Below are 25,496 nucleotides of genomic sequence, written 5' to 3' on the forward strand. Positions count from 1 at the left end.
AGAAAAGGCCTTCTCATTTCTCAAGTTGCTGTTGAGCTCCGACACATGCATGGCAAAATACGATTCTTCCTACCACACTGTAGTATCTGCGGATGCCAGCTCCTACGGTCTGGGAGCTGTACTGCTACAGGACCAGCCTGTAGGTACTCGACGGGCTGTAGCGTATGCTTCAAGGGCGCTTACTCCGACGGAAGCATGTTATAGTCAAACAGAAAAAGAAGGTCTCGTGGTGACTTGGGCCATTTCACGGTACAACCAATTCCTTTGCGGCTTAGGCTTCGAGGTAGAGACAGACCACCTTCTTCTGGTCACCTTTCTGGGAAACAAGGACCTAGAACTCGTGCCGCCTCACATACAACGAATGCGGATAAAACTGATGCGATATCAGTATGTGGTGAAATATGTGCCTGGAAAGCATTTAGCTACGGCGGATACTTTGTCACGAGCTCCCTCTGATTTGCCAGCTACTCGCACGGTAGACACCCTGGAGTTGTTTGTCAGTGAAGTGTTCAAGGAATTACCGCCTCTTGTAGCAAGACGGCTAGAAGATGTCCACATACACCAAGCCCAAGATGGAGTCTGCTCTGCGGTCATGAAGTATTGCACGAAAGGATGGCCAGACAAAAACAAGGTGCCGCTGCAAATCGCTCCATTTTGGAAGGAGAGAGACAGATTGAGCATATACGACGGCATCCTTCTGCTCAACCGACGACTTGTCATTCCTTCAGCCTTGCGTCAAGACATTTTCGCCCTATTACACGAAGGGCATCAGGGAGTGTGGCACTGCCAAGAACGGGCCAGGGAGTCTGTTTGGTGGCCTAACTGTAATATGCATGTTGAGCGTATGGTGACCCAATGTGCCATATGCGCTGAAACTCGAGTTCCGCGTTCTGAGCCTATGTTGTCCATGGTGACACCCGACAGACCATGGCAGCACCTTGGCATCAATCTGTTTCAACTTAGAGGGCACGATTACGTCCTGATTGTTGATTATTATTCCAGGTTGCCTGAAGTAGTCTCCGTGGGGTCCACCATGGCACCAGCAGTTATCTCGGCGATCAAGAGCTGTATTGCCCGTTTTGGCATACCAGACATCGTCCGGATCGACAACGGACCGCAGTTTGGGTCCAACGAGTTCGCCGAGTTTGCGCGGTCATACGGCTTCCATCACGAGACCACCAGCCCGAGGTACCCCCAGAGCAACGGAGAGGCAGAGCGCATGGTATGCACATGGAAAGACTTCCTCTTCAAAGGTCCTGATCCCTACCTTGCCTTACTGTCGTACCGTGACACGCCCGGTCCTAATGGCATTTCCCCGGCTCACGCCCTCATGGGAAGGAAATTACAAACTCGTCTCCCGAAATTCCCAGAACAACTAATGCCGTCGTTACCATGCCACACAAGTTTCAGGGAAAAGGACTCGGGGAACAAGGCACGGCAAGCGATGACCTACAATCGCCGTCATGCTTCAAGCCAATTGGCCCCTCTGAGTCCTAGAGACTATGTATGGGTCACTGACGCACTCTGCAATGGTGAAGTACTCTCGCAGGCCCAGCGTCCGCAGTCCTACCTTGTTCAGACCCCCAGAGGCGTCCTTCAGCGTAATCGTCAACATCTGGTACTTCATTCATCGGCCCCAGCTAAACCGGCACCTTCATCGCCTGTCCTTCCCGAGGTTATGCAGCCTGCAGCACCTCAAGAAGATACAATGCAACCAGAAGTAACGCCGCAGGAAACGGTCACACTGACTCGCAGCGGTCGTATAGTGAGACCACGGTTGGACTTGTACGGCCCTGTCCCATAAGAGGTGAAAAGGAGGGATGTAGAGGTCGCCACCTGTGTATACAAGGTGGCGCTACAATCTGATATGACCTAGTATTCATAAGGAGCTTTGGGGAGTGGGAAGAAACATTGTTTTGGTTTCCGCCTTGCCGGTAGTCGGCCTCGTCCCTCGGCTCCTGTGCAAAACACGTCCTTTGCTACCGGGCTTAGCGGAGAGACGAGAACTAGGAATAGGATTCCTGATTAATAAGAATATAGCTGGTAATATACAGGAATTTTATAGCATTAACGAGAGGGTGGCGGGTCTTGTTGTGAAACTTAATAAGAGGTACAAAATGAAGGTTGTACAGGTCTACGTCCCTACATCCAATCATGATGACCAGGAAGTCGAAAGCTTCTGTGAAGACGTGGAATCGGCGATGGGTAAAGTCAAAACAAAATAAACTATACTGATGGGCGACTTCAATGCCAAGGTAGGCAAGAAGCAGGCTGGAGACAAGGCAGTGGGGGAATATGGCATAGGCACTAGGAATAGCAGGGGAGAGTTATTAGTAGAGTTTGCGGAACAGAATAATATGTGGATAATGAATACGTTCTTCCGCAAGCGGGATAGCCGAAAGTGGACGTGGAGGAGCCCGAACCGCGAGACTAGAAAAGAAATAGACTTCATACTCTGCGCGAACCCTGGCATCATACAAGATGTGGACGTGCTCAGCAATGTGCACTGCAGTGACCATAGGATGGTAAGAACTCGTATTAGCCTAGACCTGAGGAGGAAACGGAAGAAAGTGGTACATAAGAAGCCGATCAATGCGTTAGCGGTAAGAGGGAAAATATAGGAATTCCAGATCAAGCTACAGAACAGGTATTCGGCTTTAACTCAGGAAGAGGACCTTAGTGTTGAAGCAATGAACGACAATCTTGTTGGCATCATTAAGGAGTGTGTAATAGAAGTCGGTGGTAACTTCGTTAGACAGGATACCGGTAAGCTATCGCAGGAGACGAAAGGTCTGGTCAAGAAACGCCAATGTATGAAAGCCTCTAACCCTACAGCTAGAATAGAACTGGCAGAACTTTCGAAGTTAATCAACAAGCGTAAGACAGCGGACATCAGAAACTATAATATGGATAGAATTGAACAGGCTCTCAGGAACGGAGGAAGCCTAAAAACAGTGAAGAAGAAACTAGGAATAGGCAAGAATCAGACGTGTGCGTTAAGAGACAAAGCCGGCAATATCATTACTAATATGAATGAGATAGTTCAAGTGGCTGAGCAGTTCTATAGAGATTTATACAGTACCAGTGGCACCCTCGACGATAATGGAAGGGAGAATAGTCTAGAGGAATTCGAAATCCCACAGGTAACGCCGGAAGAAGTAAAGAAAGCCTTGGGTGCTATGCAAAGGGGCAAGGCAGCTGGAGAGGATAAGGTAACAGCAGATTTGTTGAAGGATGGTGGGCAGATTGTTCTAGAGAAACTGGCCACCCTGTATATGCAATGCCTCGTGACTTCGAGCGTACCGGAATCTTGAAAAAACGCTAACATAATCCTAATCCATAAGAAAGGGGACGCCAAAGACTTGAAAAATTATATACCGGTCAGCTTACTGTCCGTTGCCTACAAAGTACTTACTAAGGTAATTGCAAATAGAATCAGGAACACCTTAGACTTCCGTCAACCAAAGGACCAGGCAGGATTCCGTAAAGGTTACTCAGCAATAGACCATATTCACACTATCAATCAGGTGATAGAAAGATGTGCGGAATATAACCAACCTTTATATATAGCTTTCATTGATTACGAGAAAGCGTTTGATTCAGTCGAAACCTCAGCAGTCATGGAGGCATTGCGGAATCAGGGTGTAGACGAGCCGTATGTAAAAATACTGAAAGATATCTATAGCGGCTCCACAGCCACCGTAGTCCTCCATAAAGAAAGCAACAAAATCCCAATAAAGAAAGGCGTCAGGCAGGGAGATACGATCTCGCCAATGCTATTCACAGCATGTTTACAGGAGGTATTCAGAGACCTGGAGTGGGAAGAATTGGGGATAAAAGTAGATGGAGAATACCTTAGCAACTTGAGATTCGCTGGTGATATTGCCTTGCTTAGTAACTCAGGAGACCAATTGCAATGCATGCTCACTGACCTGGAGAGGCAAAGCAGAAGGGTGGGTCTGAAAATTAATCTGCAGAAAAATAAAGTAATGTTTAACAGTCTCGGAAGAGAACTGCGGTTTACAATAGGTAGCGAGGCGCTGGAAGTGGTAAGGGAATATATCTACTTAGGATAGGTAGTGACTGCAGATCCGGATCATGAGACTGAAATAATCAGAAGAATAAGAATGGGCTGGGGTGCATTTGTCAGGCATTCTCAGATCATGAAGAGCAGGTTGCCATTATCCCTCAAGAGAAAAGTTTATAACAGCTGTGTCTTACCAGTACTCATGTATGGGGCAGAAACCTGGAGGCTTACGAAAAGGGTTCTACTTAAATTGAGGGCGACGCAACGAGCTATGGAAAGAAGAATGATAAGTGTAACATTAAGGGATAAGAAAAGAGCAGATTGGGTGAGGGAACAAACGTGAGTTAATGATATCTTAGTTGAAATCAAGAAAAAGAAATGGGGGCATGGGCAGGACACGTAATGAGTAGGGAAGATAAGCGATGGTCATTAAGAGTTACGGAATGGATTCCAAGGGAAGGGAAGCATAGCAGAGGGCGGCAGAAAGTTAGGTGGGTGGATGAGATTAAGATTAAGAAGATTAAAAAGCAGCTGCTGCTGCCGCCGCCGCCGCCGCCGCCGCCGCCGCTGCTGCTGCTGCTGCTGCTGCGGCTGCTTTGAAAAGGGCACTCCGAACTTTAAAAAACTGTGTACTGTCGGGCCAATGCCAAGGCCTGAGCAATTGCAGGGCACTACAAGAGAAGCTCCCAGGCCAGGAGTCACCTCAAAGAAATCAAAATAATTCCGAATAATAATCCAAATCGTAGGTGAATGGCACCTAACGACATCTGTCACATCAGTCCTCAAATGTGTTCGTGAGGCGACAAGGGAATCTTGGTCTGAAAAGCACCTGACTCTTTCACATCTAACGCATTGCATGAGAGTTCTACTGACCCAGCTGTGGGCACAGTGGTGGGGATGAGTCTGTATTCACAAGATACCTTCTTTGAAGCATTAAGTTTAGTTTTTTTGAAATAATATTGCGGACCACATATGCCCTGAGCACAGTGTTGGGCTTCCGATTTAAGACTACCTGTTACACCACCCCAAGTGAGAAATTGGCTCAAAAGTCGTCTCTGCTCAGCTGTGGAAAAAACCCTGCCTCGGTAGAGGGACAACGATGAGTCCAGTGCCAGCTGTGCATCTGCACCACCTGTGACTAATGACGTGTGGAATGTTTTTGGGGCTTTGACCTCCACCAGGACTTCAAGCACTATTTCACAGCTGCTGATGGAAGAGGTGGAGAAGTAACTTTGTGCACCTGTTTAGCGCCGTGTTACAGTTTCATGGGATCAGTTTCCAGTGCGATTCCCAGTGTACTGTCGGGCTGTAGTACATGTTGCTTCCTGTTCCTTGGGCGTAACCGTTGAGAGCGACCACAGAAACTGCTGAGCATGCCTCTTGGCACTGCTCAGCATACACTCGTAACTAGTGGCGATGAGGGTGGGTCGAGAACTTCCCATTGTATTTGCCTCCAGAGCTTTGTCTTGTGCAGAGCAAAACTGCAGCAAAATTGGCAAATAGGCATTAGCCTTCGTATTCAGTGTTAAAAAGTTCCACTAGTGCTTGTGGGGCATTCCTTTCACTGAGTATACGGATCATAAACCACTACTGGGATTGTTGAGTGTTGACAAGCCCATTCCAGTGCAAGCTTTACCACTACTGGTCAGATGGGCACTGAAACTTTCTGCTTACAAGTACAAGCTTGTGTACGAGCCTGGTCAAGACTCAGGTGATGCTGATGCCTTCAGTAGCTTACCGCTGCCAGCAAACGTTGTTGATCTGCCTGCACCTGCTGAAATGTTTGTGCTTGAACAAGCACACCCTGGACTCACCGAACCCTGTGTGTGTAAAAACCAAATAAAGGCTGTCGATGGTGTTTGACTCCTTTCATCCTCACCCTCTCCCTTTTGCTCTCACTTGTGATAGCATCAGCAGAGCTCAATATATACGTGGCCAATGGCCCTTTGTCACATGGTGTGCAATTTGAAAAGGCACATTCGCAAACCACCTCATGTAATTTAACCGTCTTATCACTGGCACCTGCAGTACTGTCAATTTGTTGCCTCGGTCTTTCTTTACAGCAGGGGTGAAATGTTTTTGTATTGAAATTCCAGATAAACACGCTTTCTTATGTTGAACTTAAAAATCTTATGTTCTATGGACATGAAGTTATAAAAAGGTAAATAGTTTGTTGTATCGAGAGTTTTCTTATATTGGAGTTTGTTATATCAAGCTTTAACTGTATTCGCCGACTATTTGGTAAAACGCCCGCTGTGGTTGGTGTCTTGGCATGTGCAGCTTTTCTTCTGTGTGCACTTTGTTGGCACAAGGTTTTTTTCAAGTCAACAGGACCACTCGAACCACTTTCTAAGCTGTGCCCTCGAATTTGCTGTGAAAGCAGGCGAGGTTGCCGTACAAGGCATGAGAAGGCTTTTGTCAGATGCTCCAGAGGTGTGGTTTATGGCGTCCAGATGTCATGCGGTAAAGTTTATATCGACCAAACCAAGCATTGCATGAACGACCGCTTAAGGGAGTGTGCACAAAAAGTAAGCAAGAAAGAGGACAAGGGTGCTCATATGTTGGCCCAGGTATATGCATGTGGTGGTGAGGCTACTTTTTCAGGAACTACCATACTTGGTACGAGCAGTAACGCTTCCAGACTTTCATTGGAAGCCTTTCTTATAAAAAAGGACAAATTGTTGTATAGGTGAGTTCTCGATTGCACTTCTTAACTCAGATTTCGACTTCCTGTGAAACTGCATTTTACCTATATGGGTTTTTACCTGGCCATTTACCTACCATTTACCTATATGTGGTGTTTCTGTACATTTTTATTGTGTGCATGCATGGCAAGGTATTATATGTGTGAAACCCTTCCTGTTAATAAACAGTTCTGAGTGCAGCGCTTGTCCTTGCCATTTCTTCCTATGTCAGTTGTCTTTTGTTTTGCGACAATTTTCTTCGTCAACAATGTAAGACCAACTAACCAAACAAATTCTTGTACTTAACTTCACGCGACCATTGTGTATTGCTGCTACAGATATATTGCTTGCATCAGAGGCATGCGTCATGCAAGTAAATAAATATGCATTTGAAGTAGTGCGCTCTTGCTGCATGCTTGTCAATGTTCGTGTAAAAGTTCATAGTGTGAAAGGTCTATGGCAGGTTCATATCGTAAATATGTTTAAAGCTTTTTTTTTTTTTTGATGCAATGTTTTTGCAGAACTTGCTTCAGGAAATCAAGCTTGATGAAGGTGACTCAGCACCTGTCTTTTCTGTGCCACCGAATGAAAGTGAAGAAGTCTCCATAGAGGTATGTACGTCTATGTTCTGATATTAGGGTGGAATGCAGCACCACTTTGGCCATTGTACTGGTAGAATAAAAAGAAATGTGAGCGTAGTAGCATGGTGGTCTAAAAGCACTGCTGCACTCTCTACCATTTAAGCATATATGTTTGTCATCAACAGCTTATCTAGCACTAAGACCCAGCCACACTATTTGCCTATCCTTTTGGCATTGGCAGGTAGCAAGCACAACAATGCTCCAAGACCACATGCACCGGTATTATCCACATTTCTTTTTATTCCCCTGGTGCAGAACGTGTTGGAGCTTTTTATTTTGCAGCAATCATATCTACACTTTCCTGGAAATTGTTAGGGGCAACGTGGGCTCTGGGAGCCTGGCACTTGCAGAAGTACTGGCAGTGTTGATGCAGCAGCCATCAACTGCTGTTTGTATTTGGTGTTCACCTTAGACACACTACCCATGTTGTGACAAATGCATGGAAATTGTCTATACACTGTAATGTCAGAGAGGTCAACTGGTGATGGAAAATTGGCTCATGATGTCATGGGGTCAATATCACAGTAACTGTTGCAGTGGTGGTCTACGCAATGTTGTTCCAATGCACAAGAGCATACACTATTCAGAATCCGCTGCTAAACAAGGTGTGACCAGTTGAGGCATAATGTGCCATCAGAATGGATGAGCTGGTGGTCAGAACGTAGCTTTTACAGTGGTATGTGAACAAATGGAGATTATTGCAAATTATGGTGGTAGCTACAGGCCATATGTTCTCAGCCTTCAATAATGTACAAAGGTTACAAAGGTCAGGATCAGGTTGATATGTTGCAGTATTTTGCAGGGTTTGGCAAGTCTAATGTATGGGTGAGGTACGTGTTCCAAATCTCCATTTAGCTGGGAACATTGCTGGCACCTATGACACATTCTTTAGATCAGCGAAAATTTCTGTGCTGATCCAAAGAATGGATAAATTCCAAATTGCCCTGCTTTCCACCTTACTATGATCCAATAAACATCAAGAGGGAATTCAAGCACCAAAAAGAGATTCCTAATATCACATAGTGTATATGTTGAACATAGGGGGGAAGGTGTTAGTGAAGAGCTTGAGGCCAATGAAGCATTGGCCCTTGGCTGTTAAAGGGACACTAAAGGCAAATATTAAGTCAAGCTAAAGTGATAGATTAGAGTGCTCAAGAATCTCTGCAGCATGCGAGGTCTTCGGCACCGAAGAAAATATCGACCACCTGCTGTGCCACTGTCCACGATATGCCCCAGAAAGACAAGAACTTGCCAAAGCTCTCCAAAAACTGTACAATCGGCCGCTTTCTGTGCAGGTGCTGCTGGAACACCGCCCCCATCGCTCGTCGGCCCATAAAGCGGTGAAGGTGCTTTTGCACTTCTTGAGGGCGACGGGCTTGTGCAACCATCTGTGACTATTAATGCAATTTCTATAAGACCACACGCGTCAGCGAACTCACCGCAATTTCCTTCTTCCCTTCCCTCCTCTCTCTCCCTGTCATCTTTGTTTCCCCTTTCCCATTCCCCGGTGTAGCGTAGCCAACCGGATGTTATTCTGGTTAACCTCCCTGCCTTCTGCATTTCTATTCCCTCCTCAAGAATCTCTAAGACGTCAATACAGCCGACTCTCGTTACAGCGGACCCTGATAGTCCGACAAGAAATGCACATTTTATCCAAAGTTCGTAATATCCAAAACGCCTCGCTTCCAAAGCTTTCGTCGCTATCTCTAACAACTTTATTGCAAAAAGTGAGTGATGAACGACCAAAGTAAAAAACAAACAAAAATGCAGTTTCGCCGGCGAAGCATCGATTGTGGTAGCAAATTAAGCAAGATAAGAGCGGCAGCAGCATCGAGTGAATTGACCTACTTGCTCTCTTTCGTTTCAACATGAACTACATGTTGAAAGCACAGCGCATACGAAGCTACCGGCACTGGGTGCGCTTTGTCCACATCGCAGATTGTTTTGAAGATGAGGCCTGCGTGGGCATGCACTTTCTCCACATCGCAGATCGCTTTCAAGATACGGCGGCCGCACCGTAAGCAGCAGCCGTCAGAGTACACAACTTGCACACTGTACACCACTTAAATATCATGCTCTTGTAGCCGAAGGGTCCAGCAACCGATGTCACCCGAGGGGTCTTTCAAAGTCGACAACAAGCAAAGAGTGTGGTAGTTCATGATGACATAAAAGGGTCAGCCATAAAGGTAGGGTCAGAACTTCCCAAGAGCCCAGACCATAGCCAGGCACTCTTTCTCAGTGCTTGAATAGTTGGTCTTGGCCTTTGTGAGTGTTTAGCTCGCGTAGGCGACAACATTCTCGTTATAGCCAGGCTTGCATGGCACAAGCATCGCACCAAGGCCCATGCCGCTTGCATCCATGTGTACCTCTGTAGGTGCCCGGGGATCGTAGTGCTGGAGGAGATGCGAACAGCTGGCATAGCATCTGGAATGTGTCATCGCATTCAGGAGATTAGTTAGACATGTCGATGCCAACAGTGAGAAGCTGTGTCAAAGGAGCGATAGCGGTCATGAAATTACACACAAAGTGACGGAAACAAGAACAAAGGCTGATGAAGCTCCGGAGGTTCTACAGTCACGTCGGTTTATGGAATTAGGTGACAGCTCGAAGTTTCGCGGGATCAAGGAGGACGCGGCCATTGGTTACGTGGCCCAAGATTGTGAATGTGTGAGCTGCAAAGTGACACTTGTTGATATTCAACTGAAGACCAGCGTTCTTAAGACATGTCAAAACTTGTTGGAGAAGAGAGGTGCGTCGAGAAATCTGAAGAAAACGCGATGATGTCATCAAGGTAGCACAGGCGGATGTTCCATCTGAGACTGCGAAGTATGTTTTCCATGATGAGCTTGAAAGTTGCGGGCGCATTGCAGAGTCCGAATGGCATGGCGTTAAATTCATATAGCCCATCAGGAGTGACAAGCGCTGTCTTAGGATAATCGCATGCAGCCATGGGAACTTGCCAGGAACAAGATAGCAGGTCCAATGACGAGAAGTACCAGGCGCCTTGTAAAAAATCAAATGCATTGTCAACGTGGGATAGAGGGTAGACGTCCTTCCATGTTACTTTGTTGAGACGGCGATAACCGACACAAAATCGAATAGAACCATCTTCTTCATGCACTAGCACAACTGCAGAAAACCTCGGACTCTTGAGATGGTTGAATGTCGCCATGCTCGAGCATGTCATTCACTTGGTTGTTGATTATACGACGCTCCACCACTGAGACGCGATAAGGGTGTCCTCTGATCGAAGGCTGGACCCCATTATCAGTGTGGTGGGAAACACTGTCCGTACGACACCAAGGCATGTTCCGTACAGTCAGAGTGGAAAGTATCTAGGAGAGGGAGGAGTTGCTCGTGGTATTCATGGAAAAAGTTGGTGTCAACGAACGAATCAAAGACCTTGGTAGCCATTTGGGAGCTCTTTGTAAATGGTGTCATGGCACTGAACGAAAGTCCAGAAGAGGAGCCCTGCACATCTAAACACTCAAAGATGTCAATGGGCTCGACACAGCCGAGGGACTCGTTGCAAAGGAGAGTGAGAGGGTATGCGGACAGGTTGTGCACTAGCATAATTGTAGTACCAGCGGCTACCTCAAGAATGGCAAACGGAAGTGGTAGAGGTTTGCGGTGAAGAAAAGGAGATGAGGCCGTGAAGTGTACCTGGGCGTCAGGCACAGATGGACAGAACAAAGGGACTGGCGTTGAGGTGCTTAGTGGCAGATCAGTATCGGCGACAACAATAATCATTAATGGGGCAGGAGAGGCGGCTGGCAGAGTGTTGTTAAGGCAAGACAGAGGAACTCTGGCACGGGCGCAGTCAATGACTGCACTGTGGCATGAGAGAAAGTCCCATTCCAAGATGGTGTCATGAGAGCAGGAAGGCAGCACAAGGAACTCAGTCGTGTTAAGTATGTCCTGAATAAAGATCCTAGCAGTGTATGTGGCTGAAGGTTTGATGGGCTCCGTGGTGGCAGTACAAAGTACAAGGGCAGAAAGTGATGTGGTGACCTTCCTGATCTTACAGCAAAGAGTCTCATCTATGACGGAAATGGCAACACCCATGTCGACAAGTGTGAACATAGTGACTCCTTCAACTTGCATTTCTATAATGTCTTGCGGTGATACTGGAGGTCTTTGGCATTTCTACAAGCATGCAGCTCTTGCCTCCGAAGCTGCAGCATTTAGTTTCCCTCGTTGGAACGCAGGCAATGACACATCGGCGATATCGAATGCCAACATGGTGATGGTGATCGACGGCTGCTGAAGTTCCTGGCCTAGAAGTTTGGTGACAGTTTTGAATCACCATACTAGTGGGCTGCAGGTATGTGTGGATCAACAACGACGTCCAGACCCAGTAGGTGGCGGCGACAATAGCACACCACGTGTTCTGCGAGACCGCACAAGAAGCGTATTGACCAATTGTCTCGTGTGCGCCATGGATCTTGCTGCCGAAAGTACTGAGGAGCCATTTGAAGCACAGGGAGAAGTGCTTCAACTGGGGTAGGGGAGCGTCGTTGGTCTAGGATGCGGCACATCTTCAGCGTACATCAGCGGTGCAACAATCGGTACATGCTGGTAGGCTGGTGGAAATGCCTCTGCAACCTGCTCGCGGATGGCCTGCTGCACGGCTGAGGACAAAGCTTGGACAAGCTTTTGGATGAGAGGGAGCAGCGAGAGCTGGCGGGCCACCTCTTCACGATTGAAGCCTTTGATGTGAGGAAGCAGAGGCCCTTCATCAGTCTGTCTGGGAGTTTTCGCCAAATGGAAAGGGAGGCCACATGAGGAACAGTTTGATGGGCAAGAACTCGTTGCTGGCATAATTCGTCAAAACTTTGGCAGTAGGTTACTATGGCTGCAACCGTAGTAGGATTCATAGCCAGGAGCATTTGAAAAGTGTTGTCTTCAATGCCTTTGAGGATTTGTTTATTCTTATCATCCTCAGTTGCGGAGCTTACTCGGTTGCGGAGATCGATGACGTCCTCGATATAACTAGTGAAATTCTCACCCGGCTGTTGTAGCTCGTTGGTGGAGGTGAAGCTTTCGCCAAATGCCTCCCCAAAAGCAGTCTTAAAGTCATTCCATTTCACAATAGTGGCCTCATGGTTTCGGAACCAGAGGTTGGGGACATTTGCAAGATAAAAAGTAACATTGGTAAGCATTGTCAAATCATCCCATTTGCTGTAGTTGCTCACTCGTTCATATGACGAAAGCCATTCATCAACGTCAGTATCAGCAGTGCCACTAAACACAGCTGGGTCTCGTTGATGAATGGCACTACAGGTGACTGGTCCAGTGAATGAAGTGGGTGGGTCGCTCACTGGTGTCATCTGGCATGGTTTTGGTGGCAGCGGTAGGCAGAATGCAGCTGCGGAGTTCCAGGGTGAGGTGTTAAGGTACTCTGTACTTCCATCAAATACTATGAGGTTTATTGGCAGTTAATGGGAATCCCAGTCACATTGGGTCCAGAGCAGAGAGCAGCCGAGCAGTTCCAGCCAAGCGCTAGCACAAGCAAAAGCAGCGACACCGACCCTTTGGCCTTTGTTTTCCTCACCTGACAAGCCATGTGGCGGCAGCAACGCTTGGGCTGTCTTCATCATTACACTAAAGTGTTCTGCTTCTCCAAATCGCAGGATTATCCCAACTTTACGGCAGGGGAGTTATCGTAAGGCCAATCTGTACGACAATCAAGACGACCACGCATCGTGGGACTCGATCACCACTCTGTGCGTGAATAAATTTGGAGTTTTTCGTGCCAAAACCATGACTTGATTATGAGGCATGCCATAGTGGGGGACTACGGATTAATTTTGACCACCAGGGGATCTTTAACATGCCTCCAATGCACAGGAAACGGCCGTTTTTGCATTTCGCGCCCATTGAAATGCAGCCACAGTGGCCGGGATTTGACCTTGAAAGCTCATGCTTAGCAGCGCAAGACCATATAGCCGCTAAGCCATTGTGGCGGGTACTGCTCTGCACATAGAATTCGCCAACAGTAAAGAGCAAGCGCCGCTTCATTGTCAAGTTTGGCGTGATTTGCCACATCTGAAAGATTGTGGAATCCGTAGGGTCATGGTAAGTTCGCGTAATGGTCGCTCCCCCCTTCTACCATCATCCGCCATCCACTTTTGCGCCTTTTATGGAAAACCAGAGCTATTTTTGTGATGGCTGCTTGAAGCTAAAGAAAAAGAAGAAAAAGAAAGAAAAAGAAAACATTGATGTGTATCTATGAACAATGTCGGAAATGAGAGGCCACCGTACCGTGTGTTGCAAAGATGGTGCCTGTAAATAACTTTGTTGCCATCCTGTGCACTCGCTTTCGTTTGCAAGGCGGTGCGTCAGCTTTCCGAGTGGTGTGCAGCTGCTGTGAATAGACCTACACTTGTTAGGCACGAAATTGTAGCATTAGTCAGTGATGCCCGATGTTGCCGATTAGGCCTAATGGCCTAGGCAGTGTTAGGTTAGGAAGAGTTGCGCATATAAAAGGATGAGCACAGGAAAAAACAAGGTAGATGGAAAGAGTGGAAACCATCCTGCAGCTGGCTTTATTCATTTCGAAGCTGCATGTATAGGTCGTGTTCACACTTGACAAAAAGGAAAGGGGGGGGGGTGGGGGTGGAGTGGCAAATCAAGCCTGCCCCAATTGAACAGAAACTGCACATAAAATTGTTTTCCACGTAATACAAGGTAACTGAAGTTTCACTTATGCTGTCATCGCCCTTTTTCTTGATGTAAAAAGTTTCGAAAAGCCCACAGGCTATTTTGTTCTTGCTCCTGCTTAGAATCTTAATGTTCTTGAACAGTGGCTTACATCCTTTACATGCAGCGTAATGAGTGGGCAAGTGTGCTTCTTCTCTTTTCCGAATTGACCCTGCATGCTTGCCTGCATGTTCATTCAAGCAGTTCCCTGTTGGGCCCTCATATACTTATCCACATTTGAGCGGGATTTAGTATACCATACTCGTGGTACATTTGGCGCCTGTGTTCGTCCTTTTATATGTGCAACTCTTCCTAACATAGCCATGAAGTTCTTCTAAACAGCCTAGGCAGTGTGTCCATGATGAAAATTCACTGCAAGCCTCTACGGAATGCTTACCTCTACTATGTTACAGATGGCTCGTCATGCGATTGGTCCCAAAGTGACAAGTGCAGGTTAGATTGATGGCTCTTGAAGTGGTGTGAAGCTCGTCGCCACATATTCAACACAATCTAATCGGCCTGATCTTCACACATGCTTTTGCACTTTATGAAGTATGCATTACCATTGTTGCCATTCTCTCTGTCGCATTGTGTCGCATTATCATTTTTATCGGTCCTCTGGACCCAGCCAAACCGATAGTACCAACACAGGTGGCCCCTGTCGACACGGCGCTATTTTGCATTCTGGTTCTCTATCTGCCGTTCCCGCATCGGGCTGATGTCAGGGAGCACTTGCAGTAACAAAGTCTGCTACTGCATCAGCTGGGGAAGCCTGTCCATGGTGTAGAGGTCGCCACCTGTCTATATAAGGTGGCGCTACAATCTGACAGGACCTTGTATTTATAAGGGGCTTTGGGGAGCGGGAATAAACATTTTTTGGTTTCCGCCTTGCTGGTAGTCCGCCTCGTCCCTCGGCTCCTGTGCAGAACACGGTGTCAGAATAGGATCCCACCGTTAACACTGACATGCCTGACACGGGATCCACCCCCGCCGAGACCGCAGAACCAAAAGTGCACAACGTTCACGCTGGTGCATCTGGTCTGCGCCCACTGGAGAACTTCACGTTTTCAAACCCGGGAGAATGGCCAACGTGGATTTCGACGTTCCAAGGATTACGCTTTCGTGGCCGGCCTCCACAGTGCCAGCAATGAGGCCCAGGTATGGACACTTCTTTACTGTACGGGACCGCTAGCCAGGACCATTCTTTCGTCCTTGGGGGTGTCAACACCAGAAGTGCTTTCTTTCAGTGCCGTCAAAGAAAAGTTGGATTCGCACTTCGTGCATCCGGTAAATGAGATATACGAAAGTCGTCGTTTCCACCGCTGCACTCAGCAGCCAGGTGAATCTGTGGACGACTTTTTTTCGGCAATACGCAACCTGGTAAAACGCTGCAGCTATAACAGCCCGCTCGTCGAGGACCACCTTGTTTGCAACAGATTCGTCGTAGGCATACGTGACGAGAAACTGTCTGATCAATTGTACCGGTGCACAAAACTTCCCGCTGAGGAAGCACTGTGCCAAGCCCGCATACACAAGAACGCAGAAAAAGAGCGGTTATTACGCACTAAATTGACTATGGATAACGCTCTTGCCGAAACGCTAAATATTAACTCGGCTCGGCGAAACAATACTCCCACCCCTTCGCCACGTTTCCACAACCAGTCTGACGACCCGGCTAGGTTATCGTGTGGCTTTTGTGGACGATAGCGTCACTCTCGAAAAGACTGCCCAGCCAGAAAATCAGTTTGCCACTACTGTAGAAAGCTAGGACATTTTGCTGAAGTGTGCATGACGAAAAACGCAAATGAGCGACTGGGTTCCATCGAACTTCACGACGTGGATTCACAATGAGCAAGGTACATAGACATACTAGTGAACGGGCACCTGGCCGTGTTTAAGATAGACTCTGGCGCGGAAGTCTCTGTTGTCTCGCTGTCGTTCCCAGGTCGACCGCGATTGCTGGATGATGTTGAAGGGGGAAATCTTGGGCCCTGGCAAACAGAGTCTGCATTTTCTTGGTACCTTTAAAGCAACCTTACAGTGGGGTAATAAGTCCACAGTGCAGATTTTATACGTGGTTGAACGTCAGCGCACTCACCTGCTTGGGCTCCCTGCAATTGAGTCCCTTGGTGTTGTTATTTCGTGGATTCTGCCGAGTGCGTTCATTCCCCACCAGCCAAGATTTTCCAAGAGTTGGGAAAATTTCGGCAAGCCGACTATCACATTCGCGTTAAACCTGGCGCTCTTCCATTTTCCCTGAGCGCCCCAAGGCGGATTCCAATTCCCTTAAACGACGTTGTCAAGAGAGAGCTAGATGACCTGAGTCGCAGGATGTCATAAGGAAAGTAGAGGCTCCAACTGAGTGGTGCTTCGGTCTTGTAGTCATGCCAAAATAATCAGATGGCTACAGAATCTGCGTCGATCTGAGGAAGCTGAACGAAATCATAGAAAGGGAGCTCTTCATCTTGCTGACGGTAGAACAGATCCTCGGCCAGTTGGGTGGAGCGCGAGTATTCTCCAAGTTGGATGCGCGGTCTAGTTTCCATCAGGTGAAGCTTAGCGCCAACAGCCAGGAACTCACTACATTTATAACGCCGTTCGGCCGGCACTGTTACAAGAGACTCTCTTTTGGTATAGCCATGGCACCAGAGTATTTCCAGCAGTTAATGTCGGGGGTTCTTGAGCGCTTGCCTGGAGTCGTGAACCTGATTGATGACATTCTAATCTTCGGGAAAGATCGTCAAGAGCACGACGAGCGTCTGGCTGCAGTCCTAGCTCGCCTTGAGGAGGGTGTCACCTTTAACGAAAAGAAGTGTGCGTTTTTGGTCAGCTCGGTCAAGTTCCTTGGAGTAGTGATTGGGGCGGACAGGATTTCGCCACACCCGGTGAAGGCTGTCAGAGATCTGCCGCCACCGACCGACGTCAGTGGAGTGCGACGATTGCTGGGAATGACCAATCACGTTGCACGGTTCATACCTCACTTATCCGACATTATGGAGCCCATTCGTTCCCTCCTAAACGAGAACAGCACGTGGACTTGGGGTCCCAGTCAAGAAAAGGCCTTCTCGCGCCTCAAGTTGCTGTTGAGCTCCGACAATAAAGATTGTTTTGGTTTCCACCTTGCCGGTAGTCCGCCTCGTCCCTCAGCTACTGTGCAGAACACACGGCACTCTCTTTTTGTGGCAAAGAGAAAGTGTAACGCTCATTTTGGCAGCATCATGCACAAGGGGCTTCGCGTCGCATGCAACATATATGGCACTGTGCAGGCCTGTACACTGAATGAACCATGACTTTTAAGCAGCTGTTATATCTTAACAATATCAAATATATGAAAAATCAAATAGTAGACATTTGATTTGCAGATTGAAATATTTGTACATCCACTATTCGATTCTATTTGGTGTTATTCAATATACACACACCCCTAGTTAACACGCCTTCGCCTTTATTTTGTGCAAGCACTGTCTGGTGTTGTGAACACTGCAGCTTGCTCTTGAGTTCCCCTCAGCAAGCAGCAAGACTTCTTTTGTTTCACTAGTCAGAGTGTGCACCCAGGGGCGTCTGCCTCGGCAGGTGTTTGGTGCCTTATGACACTACGTACCCGAGCACATGAGGGTTGGACCCTCACTCGTGTAGCCATGCGCGGTGTAGCCGTGTCTGAAGAACGGGGGATCCTGGGGGGTGAGCCAATGCCGCGTGTTTGAACCTTCAAGGTCCCCCAGCGGATGCAACACACCTCTTTGCCTCTGCTTCACATAGACGGCACCTCCGGACTGACCCACCTGGAGGAAACCGGCAGTCACTTTTTATTTATTTATTTATTTATTTATTTATTTGTTTATTTATATATACTGCGATCTTTTACAAGATCTTAGCAGGGCGGGAACATACAAGTACATTCATACAAACATACAGTTCAAGCAATCATGCCGATGCTTGAATTCAAAAGGACAAGACGCATGAAGAAAGAAGCAAATAAAGTATGTGCAGTTGATTCATGAATGCAGGTACACCTGTGAAAACGGGATAAAGAATTTTGTGTAATGACTTATAAAACTTAATTTGTGAAGTAATTTGCTGTGGGCTACTTTGTCGAATGCTTTGCTGAAATCCATGAATATAGCGTCGATTTGTTTTCTATTATTTATTGTGTTGGCAAAATCGTGAATTATTTCTGCTAACTGTGTGGTTGTGGAAAAGCCCTGCCAAAATCCATGCTGAGCGTTTGTCAACACGCAATGCTCATCAAGGAAACCGATTACATGCTTATAGATTATGTGTTCAAAAATTTTGCAGGTTGTCGAAGTCAGAGAAATTTGTCTGTAGTTTTTTTATGCAATTCTTGTTTCCCAATTTGTATAAGGGTTTGATTATTGCTGTTTTCCAGTCGTCCGGAAGCATGCCATCCTGAAGCGATTTACTAAACAAAATTTCCAAGTATTTCGCACACCACTCGGCATAACATTATAAGAAAGTGTTTGGTATGCCATCTGGACCGGGGGATTTTCTTTCATCAATTTTTAACAGTAAGTGACGTATACCATTCTAAGAAATAACAATATCGGGAATGGAAGGCAAATCCATGTTAAAAGAAGGCAGACAACCGTCATCCGTTGTGAACACACTACTGAAATTATTGTTAAAAGTAGAACATACAACCTGCTCATCGTGTACACTCTCACCGCCTATTATAAACATATTGGACAGGGAAGAAGAATGACTCATCGTCCTCCAGAATCTCCCTGGAGACGTTTTCATGAAACTAGGAAGCTGTACATTAAAGTAATTTTTTTGTCATTTATGATCATTTGTTTTAATTTATTTGATGCTTCCTCAATGACCCTTTCGGATTTGGAACTAGTTTTCAATTTTACGGAATTCTTAAGCCGTTTAAGCCTGCGTTGCTGGCGCAACGTCTCCCGGGAAATCCAGGGATTCCGATGCGTAGCCTTTCTCGCAGTTTTGGGGACAAACTGTTGCATACAGTTGAATATAATGCCTTTAAATAAAAGCCACAGATCATTCATGCTAGCTGTGTTATTTTTAAAGTCGTCCAGATGAAATGCTAGTGTATCAGTTACAGACGCGTCATCTGCACGAGAAAAATTCGGGTAATACTGAATCTTGTCATTTTTACTATGAGGGGCACATTGCAATGACAATACCACTGCTTGATGATCAGAAATGCCGTCTGTGACCATACATGAGGCATCATGTTGTATATTTCCACTTACAAAAAATAGATCGAGAACTGCATTTGAATCTTTGTGGGGTCTAGTGAAATCCTTAACTAGCTGTAATAAGTCAAAATTAAAAGCAATAAAGCAATATCAATCATTTGACTATCAATATTTGTGGTGGAGCGGAACATGAATGTGCTCCAGTCGACATTTGGCAAGTTAAAATCGCCAGTTAGGATTAGTTTATCTGCTTGTTTTATATGGGTGTACATATATTCTCTTAAGCATTCCAAGTTTGCAACAGGCGAGTTAGGGGGCCTGTATACGGCACCAAGAATGTATTTGGCATTGCTAATACAAAAGGTGCAGAAAACACTTTCTACTCCCGAGGTGTCCGGCATTCTTAAGATTTGAAGGGAATGTTTAAAAAATATAGCTACGCCCCCTCCTCTTCTATCACGGTCTTTTCGCATTATTCTGTAGTTTATTGGGACAAATTCGCTATCATATATATCTTCATTTAACCATGTTTCCGTCAATACGGCAATATCGGGGTCAAGCGAGCAAAGGATGCCTTCAAGCTGTTCTACTTTGTTGACAACGCTGCGGCAGTTAAGGTATAAGATGGTGAATGGTGATTGGCAAGTGTTAGCGGGTCATTTGCTCCTTCTTTTTAGCTTACAGCCCTTGTCCTTTTCCACATCCCACACAAACATTTCACCATCTATGCTGCATTTATCATAAACTAGTTTAACTTTGGAGCCCTGGTCACATTCTTTTTTTTTTAGTTTTGCCATAATTTTTTTCTTATTTCCCGAACTTTCAAAGAAAAGTTCTTGGTTATAGAAAGCGTTGTCCCTTTAAGCTTTTTGCACTCTTTCAGCACTGAACTTTTATCGCGATAGTCCAAGAATCTTAGGATCACGGGGCGTGCTTTTTCTTTTTTCTTTCCTAGCCTGTGACATCTTTCTAAATTATCAATAGTAAGTCCAAGCCTTTCCTTGAAAACATCTTTTTTGATCACATTCAAGAGACTATCGTTTGTCTCCCCGTCTTGTTCATTTAGGCCATACACGATCAAATTGTTTCTTCTACCTCTGTTTTCTAATTCGAATTTACATAGCAAGCTGGAGACGTTATATTCCAAATCAGTTACTGTTTTCTTGACAGGGGATGTAGAGGAAAACACGGGGCCTGTTTCTGAAGCCACCCTAAATGAAATTCTACAAACCCAAAAAGATATTTGGCCAAAGTTACTCAAATTCAAGAAAAACAAGCTTCGTCTGAGGCAGGTATAGTGAAAATGCAAACACGACTCGATTCCATCGAAGCAAAACTCGTGGTCTTAGAGAAATCCCAAATAAGGCTATCAAATATTGAGGCTACTATGAGTGATTGTCAGGTGGAAATCGCTGCACTAGCTGAACAAGTCGATGGCTTGGAAAATTAATCCCGGCATAGCAACCTGATTGTAAGAGGTACACTGGAAGAAGAGAATGAAAACGAAGAAACGTTGCTGAGAAAAGTAAACGACGATGTTTTTGAGGCAAAACTCAGAGAGAAGCTAAGTACCATTGAGAGAATACACCGTCTTGGTAAGGTGAATCCGGGTAAGCATCGTCCAGTTATCCTTAGGATTGGTGATTTTAAGGAAAAAACGAAGATTATGAATAATTGCTACAAGCTTAAAGGAGGGAAAATAAGCATTTCAGAGGACTATTCTAAATGAGTGCATGATATTCGGAAAAAACTCTGGAATACCACTGTTGACGAAAGGAAAAACGGGGCCAAGGTAAAGATGGTATTCGATAAGATTAAGGTGAACAAAATCCTTTACGCCTAGGACGAAACTACGAAACAAAGGTACAAATGCCACACCCCTTCTGGGAGTGGCAATTGACGCAGGAACAAAGGGTCAAAACCGTTCAAAGTGATAAATGTGAATGCCAGAAGCATATTAAATAAACTTGTCAAATTAGAAAGCCTATTTATAGAACATGAACCTCACCTAATAGTAGTCACCGAAACTTGGCTGCACAAGGATGTACTCAACACTGAAGTCACCCCTCCTAACTATAAAATAGTAAGAAGGGATCGAGAAGACAGATGGGGGAGAGTTGCGTTAATTATCAAAGACAACATAGCATTTTCTGTACTTCCAGATGTGAATGGCGTAGAAGCGCTTGGGTCAAGTTAAAATTAGATACACAAACAGTCTTCATTGGCGGTGTTTACAGGGCTCCAAATGCTCCGTTGGACGTCCTGGTAAATCTAGGAACATTTATGGACACTTACCTGCCTCAGGATAGTAGGACATTGTTACTTGGAGATTTCAACCTACCCGGCATTGACTGGTGTTCGCAATTACCTGGAACATGTGAAGTGCCTAGTTGTGAGCAGTTACTTGAACTGGCTTTTTGTCATAATTTAAGTCAAGTTGTGTCTGATTACACAAGGATATGTCCTACAACATCATCCATACTTGATTTAATTTTTGTTTCCCAACGAATACGAAGTTCTGTCTGCGAATGTGAAACGCTGGAGGGCTTGTCAAATCCCAGGATGGTTTTGTTGTCATTAAAGGCATCACCAGATGTCATAAGTACTTTGTCCAAAAAAAGTTTCTTTAATTTTCATGACGCTGATGACGCTGATGACGCTGCTGTGATCGGCTGTCTTTATTATTCATATTCAGATTTTATGCAGCTGTATGACTTAGGTGCTAGCACGGACCAACTATGGGAATTCTTTTCTGAATTAGCAGAACGGTGCCTTAATCACTTTATTCCTAAGAAAACTAAGCGCACGAATAAAAATAATCCCTGGATAACTAGAGATATACTTCATCTCAAACGAAGACTTAAATGCAAATGTAAGGCTTACTCACCCAACCCAAACCCCGAAAATAAACTATGTATTCGCCGCATGAGTCAGGATTTAAACAGACTTCTTAAGGAATCAAAAACAAGATTCTATGATGTGACACTCGCAAAATTTCTTCGCGAGGCACCTGGCAAATTCTGGCGCTATATAAATCCGTCTAAAGTTCTGCACCCTGCTCAGACCGAGGAGAACGCCCATAGCGTGCCGAAGATTTTAATCTATATTTTTCATCTGTTTACATACGTGATAATGGTATACTGCCTCCTTTTAATGTTGAAACTAAAAGACCTCCTATTACTGATTTACAGATTGATGAGCAAGGTGTTCTAAATCTGCTATTACATATTGACATTAAGAAAAGCCAAGGTCCAGATCGTATCCCTAATGAGTTTTTATATAGATATGCTGAATGGGTATCTAAATACTTGTCCAAAATTTTTCAGTCTTCTTTTAGTAGCGGATGCTTTCCAACTGATTGGAAGCGAGCAAAAGTTATACCGGTTCATAAAAGCGGAAATAATTCTGTTAGTAATTATCGCCCGATCTCGCTCACTAGTACTGTTTCGAAGTTACTCGAACACATCATATCCAAACACCTGCTCGGCTATCTCGACCAGCATGATATCCTGTATTATCATCAGCATGGCTTTTGAAAGGAACTGTCCACGATTACCCAACTGATAGAAATAGTTCATGACCTCGCAGAAACAATAAATTCACGTGGTCAAACAGACATTATCTACCTTGACTTTGCAAAAGCATTTGATAAAGTTTCGCACCAAAAATTGTTATATAAGATTAATGCGGTTTTTAAAAATCAAACACTCACACAATGGTTTTCTGCGTATATATCCTCCCGTGAACAGTGTGCAACTGTTAGAGGTTGTCAATCCAAGATACTTCCCGTTGCTCCTGGTGTACCGCAAGGTAGCGTCTTAAGCCCACTCCTAGTTTTGATCTTTATTAATGATTTACAAAGTAACATTGATGTTCCATTAAGACTTTTTGCAGACGACTGTGTGATGTACAGTACCGTAAGTACAGTTGATGATCAGATTAAATTAAATTCAAACCTGCAAAGAATAGTGAAATGGTGTAACGACTGGCAGATGGAGTTAAACATTAAAAAGTCTGTGTTCGTGTCAGTAACTAGAAATAAAAATGTTCTTGATTACAGTTATCAAATCAACGGTTATATCCTTGAAAGAGTCGATCAGTATAAATACCTAGGCATAGCATTTAAATCAGATCTACGATGGAATACCCACATTGAAATTGTCATTTCCAAAGCTTTTAAAACACTATGGTACCTGCGACGCACTATGCACTAGGCACTCCCGATGTAAAGTGCCTCGCTTACAAAACCCTAGTCAGACCGATAATCGAATATGCTAAAGTAATATGGGATCCTCACACAGCAACTAATCGTCGCATGCTTGAAAGGATTCAGCGACTCGCTGTAAGGTTTATCTTAATAAATACCGCTGGAACCATTCTTCAACAGAACTCTGCCAACAATTCCAACTACCTATGCTAGAAACCAGAACCAGATATGAAAGACTAAAAACTCTTTACCTCATTATCAATAATTATCTTAAAATAAATAAATCAAATTACTTTGAGATCAAAACTAATTAAACATCAAGGCATCGTCATAGTAAGTTTATCCCATTACCGACTATAAAAAATAATTGTTTCAAGTTTAGTTATTTTCCCCGAACTTGTAGGGACTGGAACTCTCTTCCAGATTCTGCTGTTCGATCGACATCATTAGCTGTATTTCTACGCCACTTAGATAACTTCATCTATGGCACTAGCACAGGGCGATGAGGTCAGATTGCTGCTGTATAAGATTGCTGTTCTGATTTCTGAGTGATGCATTTTTGTTTTTGTTTATGTGTGCATTTCACGAGATGATCTTTTTTTTTTCTTTAACTAATGTATAACTATGGATTTCAATATGTTGTGTACTACTTATTTTACTGTTCAGTTTCGTTTTCTTCTTTCCACTCCTGTTACAGCCCCTGAATGAGGCTGACAGTATTAATAAATGAAATGAAATGAAAAATGAAATTAATAACATCGGTTTGCAATAAGTGTAAAGTACTCAGTTGAGCTTCCAAGCTAAGCATGCGCTCTTTTAAATCAGCGATGTCTGTTTCAATTTTACTCTGTTTGGCTAGTACATCATTGATAGAGGCAGTCGTGCTACTTTGGCCAGATAAAAGTTGCGACATTTCCTTTTCCGTTGGGCCAGGGTTTGACTCAACGTCGCCAGAATTCAAAAGTCTCATTTTGAATGGTAACAAAGCTGTCAAAACACTACTTACAGTCGTCAGTCTACTACGCAAACAACTGTGTGGGCAACACAGCAGCAGCAGGAATCGATTATCGGATCGGATACAGTACGAGTTGTTCAAGTAACGTTCCTGTGCAAACAAGAAATGTTTAGGCAACATGCTGAAGCTGCTGCTGCTGCTGCATTGCCCACTGCCGGGGCGCCGGAACGACGGAATTTCTATAGTGATGAAGCTTGATGTCACTGATACGATGGCGTCCCCTGTCAGAGTAGCCATGCTAGGAGCATCCACAGAAGTGCGCAGAATTGCCCCAGGAAGAAAGTGCACAGGAAATTCACGCCAGTCATACGCCTGGACGATAGGGCAGAACCATGACGAATTGCCGGCAACAACCACGTGTTCAACTGGTGCAGGGCACGCCATGCCCCGGCGACGAACGGCATGACCAGCGAAGAAATCCAGGAGCTGTGCAAACAAGAAGAAGCGTTTAGGCAACATGCTGAAGCTGCTGCTGCTGCTGTATTGCCCACTGTCTCTCTCCTGTCTCTCTCTCTCCTGAAACCTTCGTCTCTCTCTCCCTCCCACTTTTTGGCCTTTCCTGTCTTCTTCTCTCTTTCATTTACTTCCTTTCTCCTTGGCAGTAAGGGTTAACCTTGTGTGGCTATGCAAACTTGGGTACACCATATTTGGTTATAGTGACGGCGCACGACTGGCATTGTTCAGACTTGCATGCAAGCTCTGCCGCGTCCCCTCATTGGGCTCCGTGGTGGGCGGTTGGCGCTGTTGCCAAATTTTTTATGTTTATTCATGGAAAGTTTTTTTTCCCCCACTTCCTGATCGCCCCATTAAACGAGGCTGCACCGAAGTCTTTCAATTTTTGGCCAACCTAACGCACACCTTTCCCCGCTTTCACATCGTCCACTCTGATCAAGCTGGAAAGACGGTGAGAACGATCTCACCGTTTCTCATCACGAAATCTCCAACTAAAGTCTTTAAACCAGTGTACAAAGCATCGAAAATGGCAAGTGGTGATCTGCTACTAGAGCTCTGTGATCAGAAACAGCATGAAAAACTAGCTA

The 25,496-nt window shown here is 45.3% G+C and overlaps 2 protein-coding genes across 4 annotated transcripts in view; both read left to right on the plus strand.

The window, feature by feature from the left end:
* Positions 1-25,496, plus strand: part of LOC142586048 (intermembrane lipid transfer protein VPS13A-like) — a 935,034-nt gene that overhangs the window by 547,496 nt on the left and 362,042 nt on the right. For all 3 annotated transcript variants that reach the window (XM_075697293.1, XM_075697294.1, XM_075697295.1), the window contains one exon: positions 7,233-7,322. In XM_075697293.1, the coding sequence (XP_075553408.1) occupies positions 7,233-7,322 (90 nt within the window). The remainder of the gene's footprint in view (positions 1-7,232; positions 7,323-25,496) is intronic.
* LOC142584534 (uncharacterized) lies at positions 899-1,804 on the plus strand. Its single transcript, XM_075694642.1, has one exon. The coding sequence runs from the start codon at positions 899-901 to the stop codon at positions 1,802-1,804; it is 906 nt and encodes a 301-aa protein (XP_075550757.1).

Source organism: Dermacentor variabilis, chromosome 6 (genome assembly GCF_050947875.1).
Source record: "Dermacentor variabilis isolate Ectoservices chromosome 6, ASM5094787v1, whole genome shotgun sequence".
NCBI lineage: Eukaryota > Metazoa > Arthropoda > Arachnida > Ixodida > Ixodidae > Dermacentor > Dermacentor variabilis.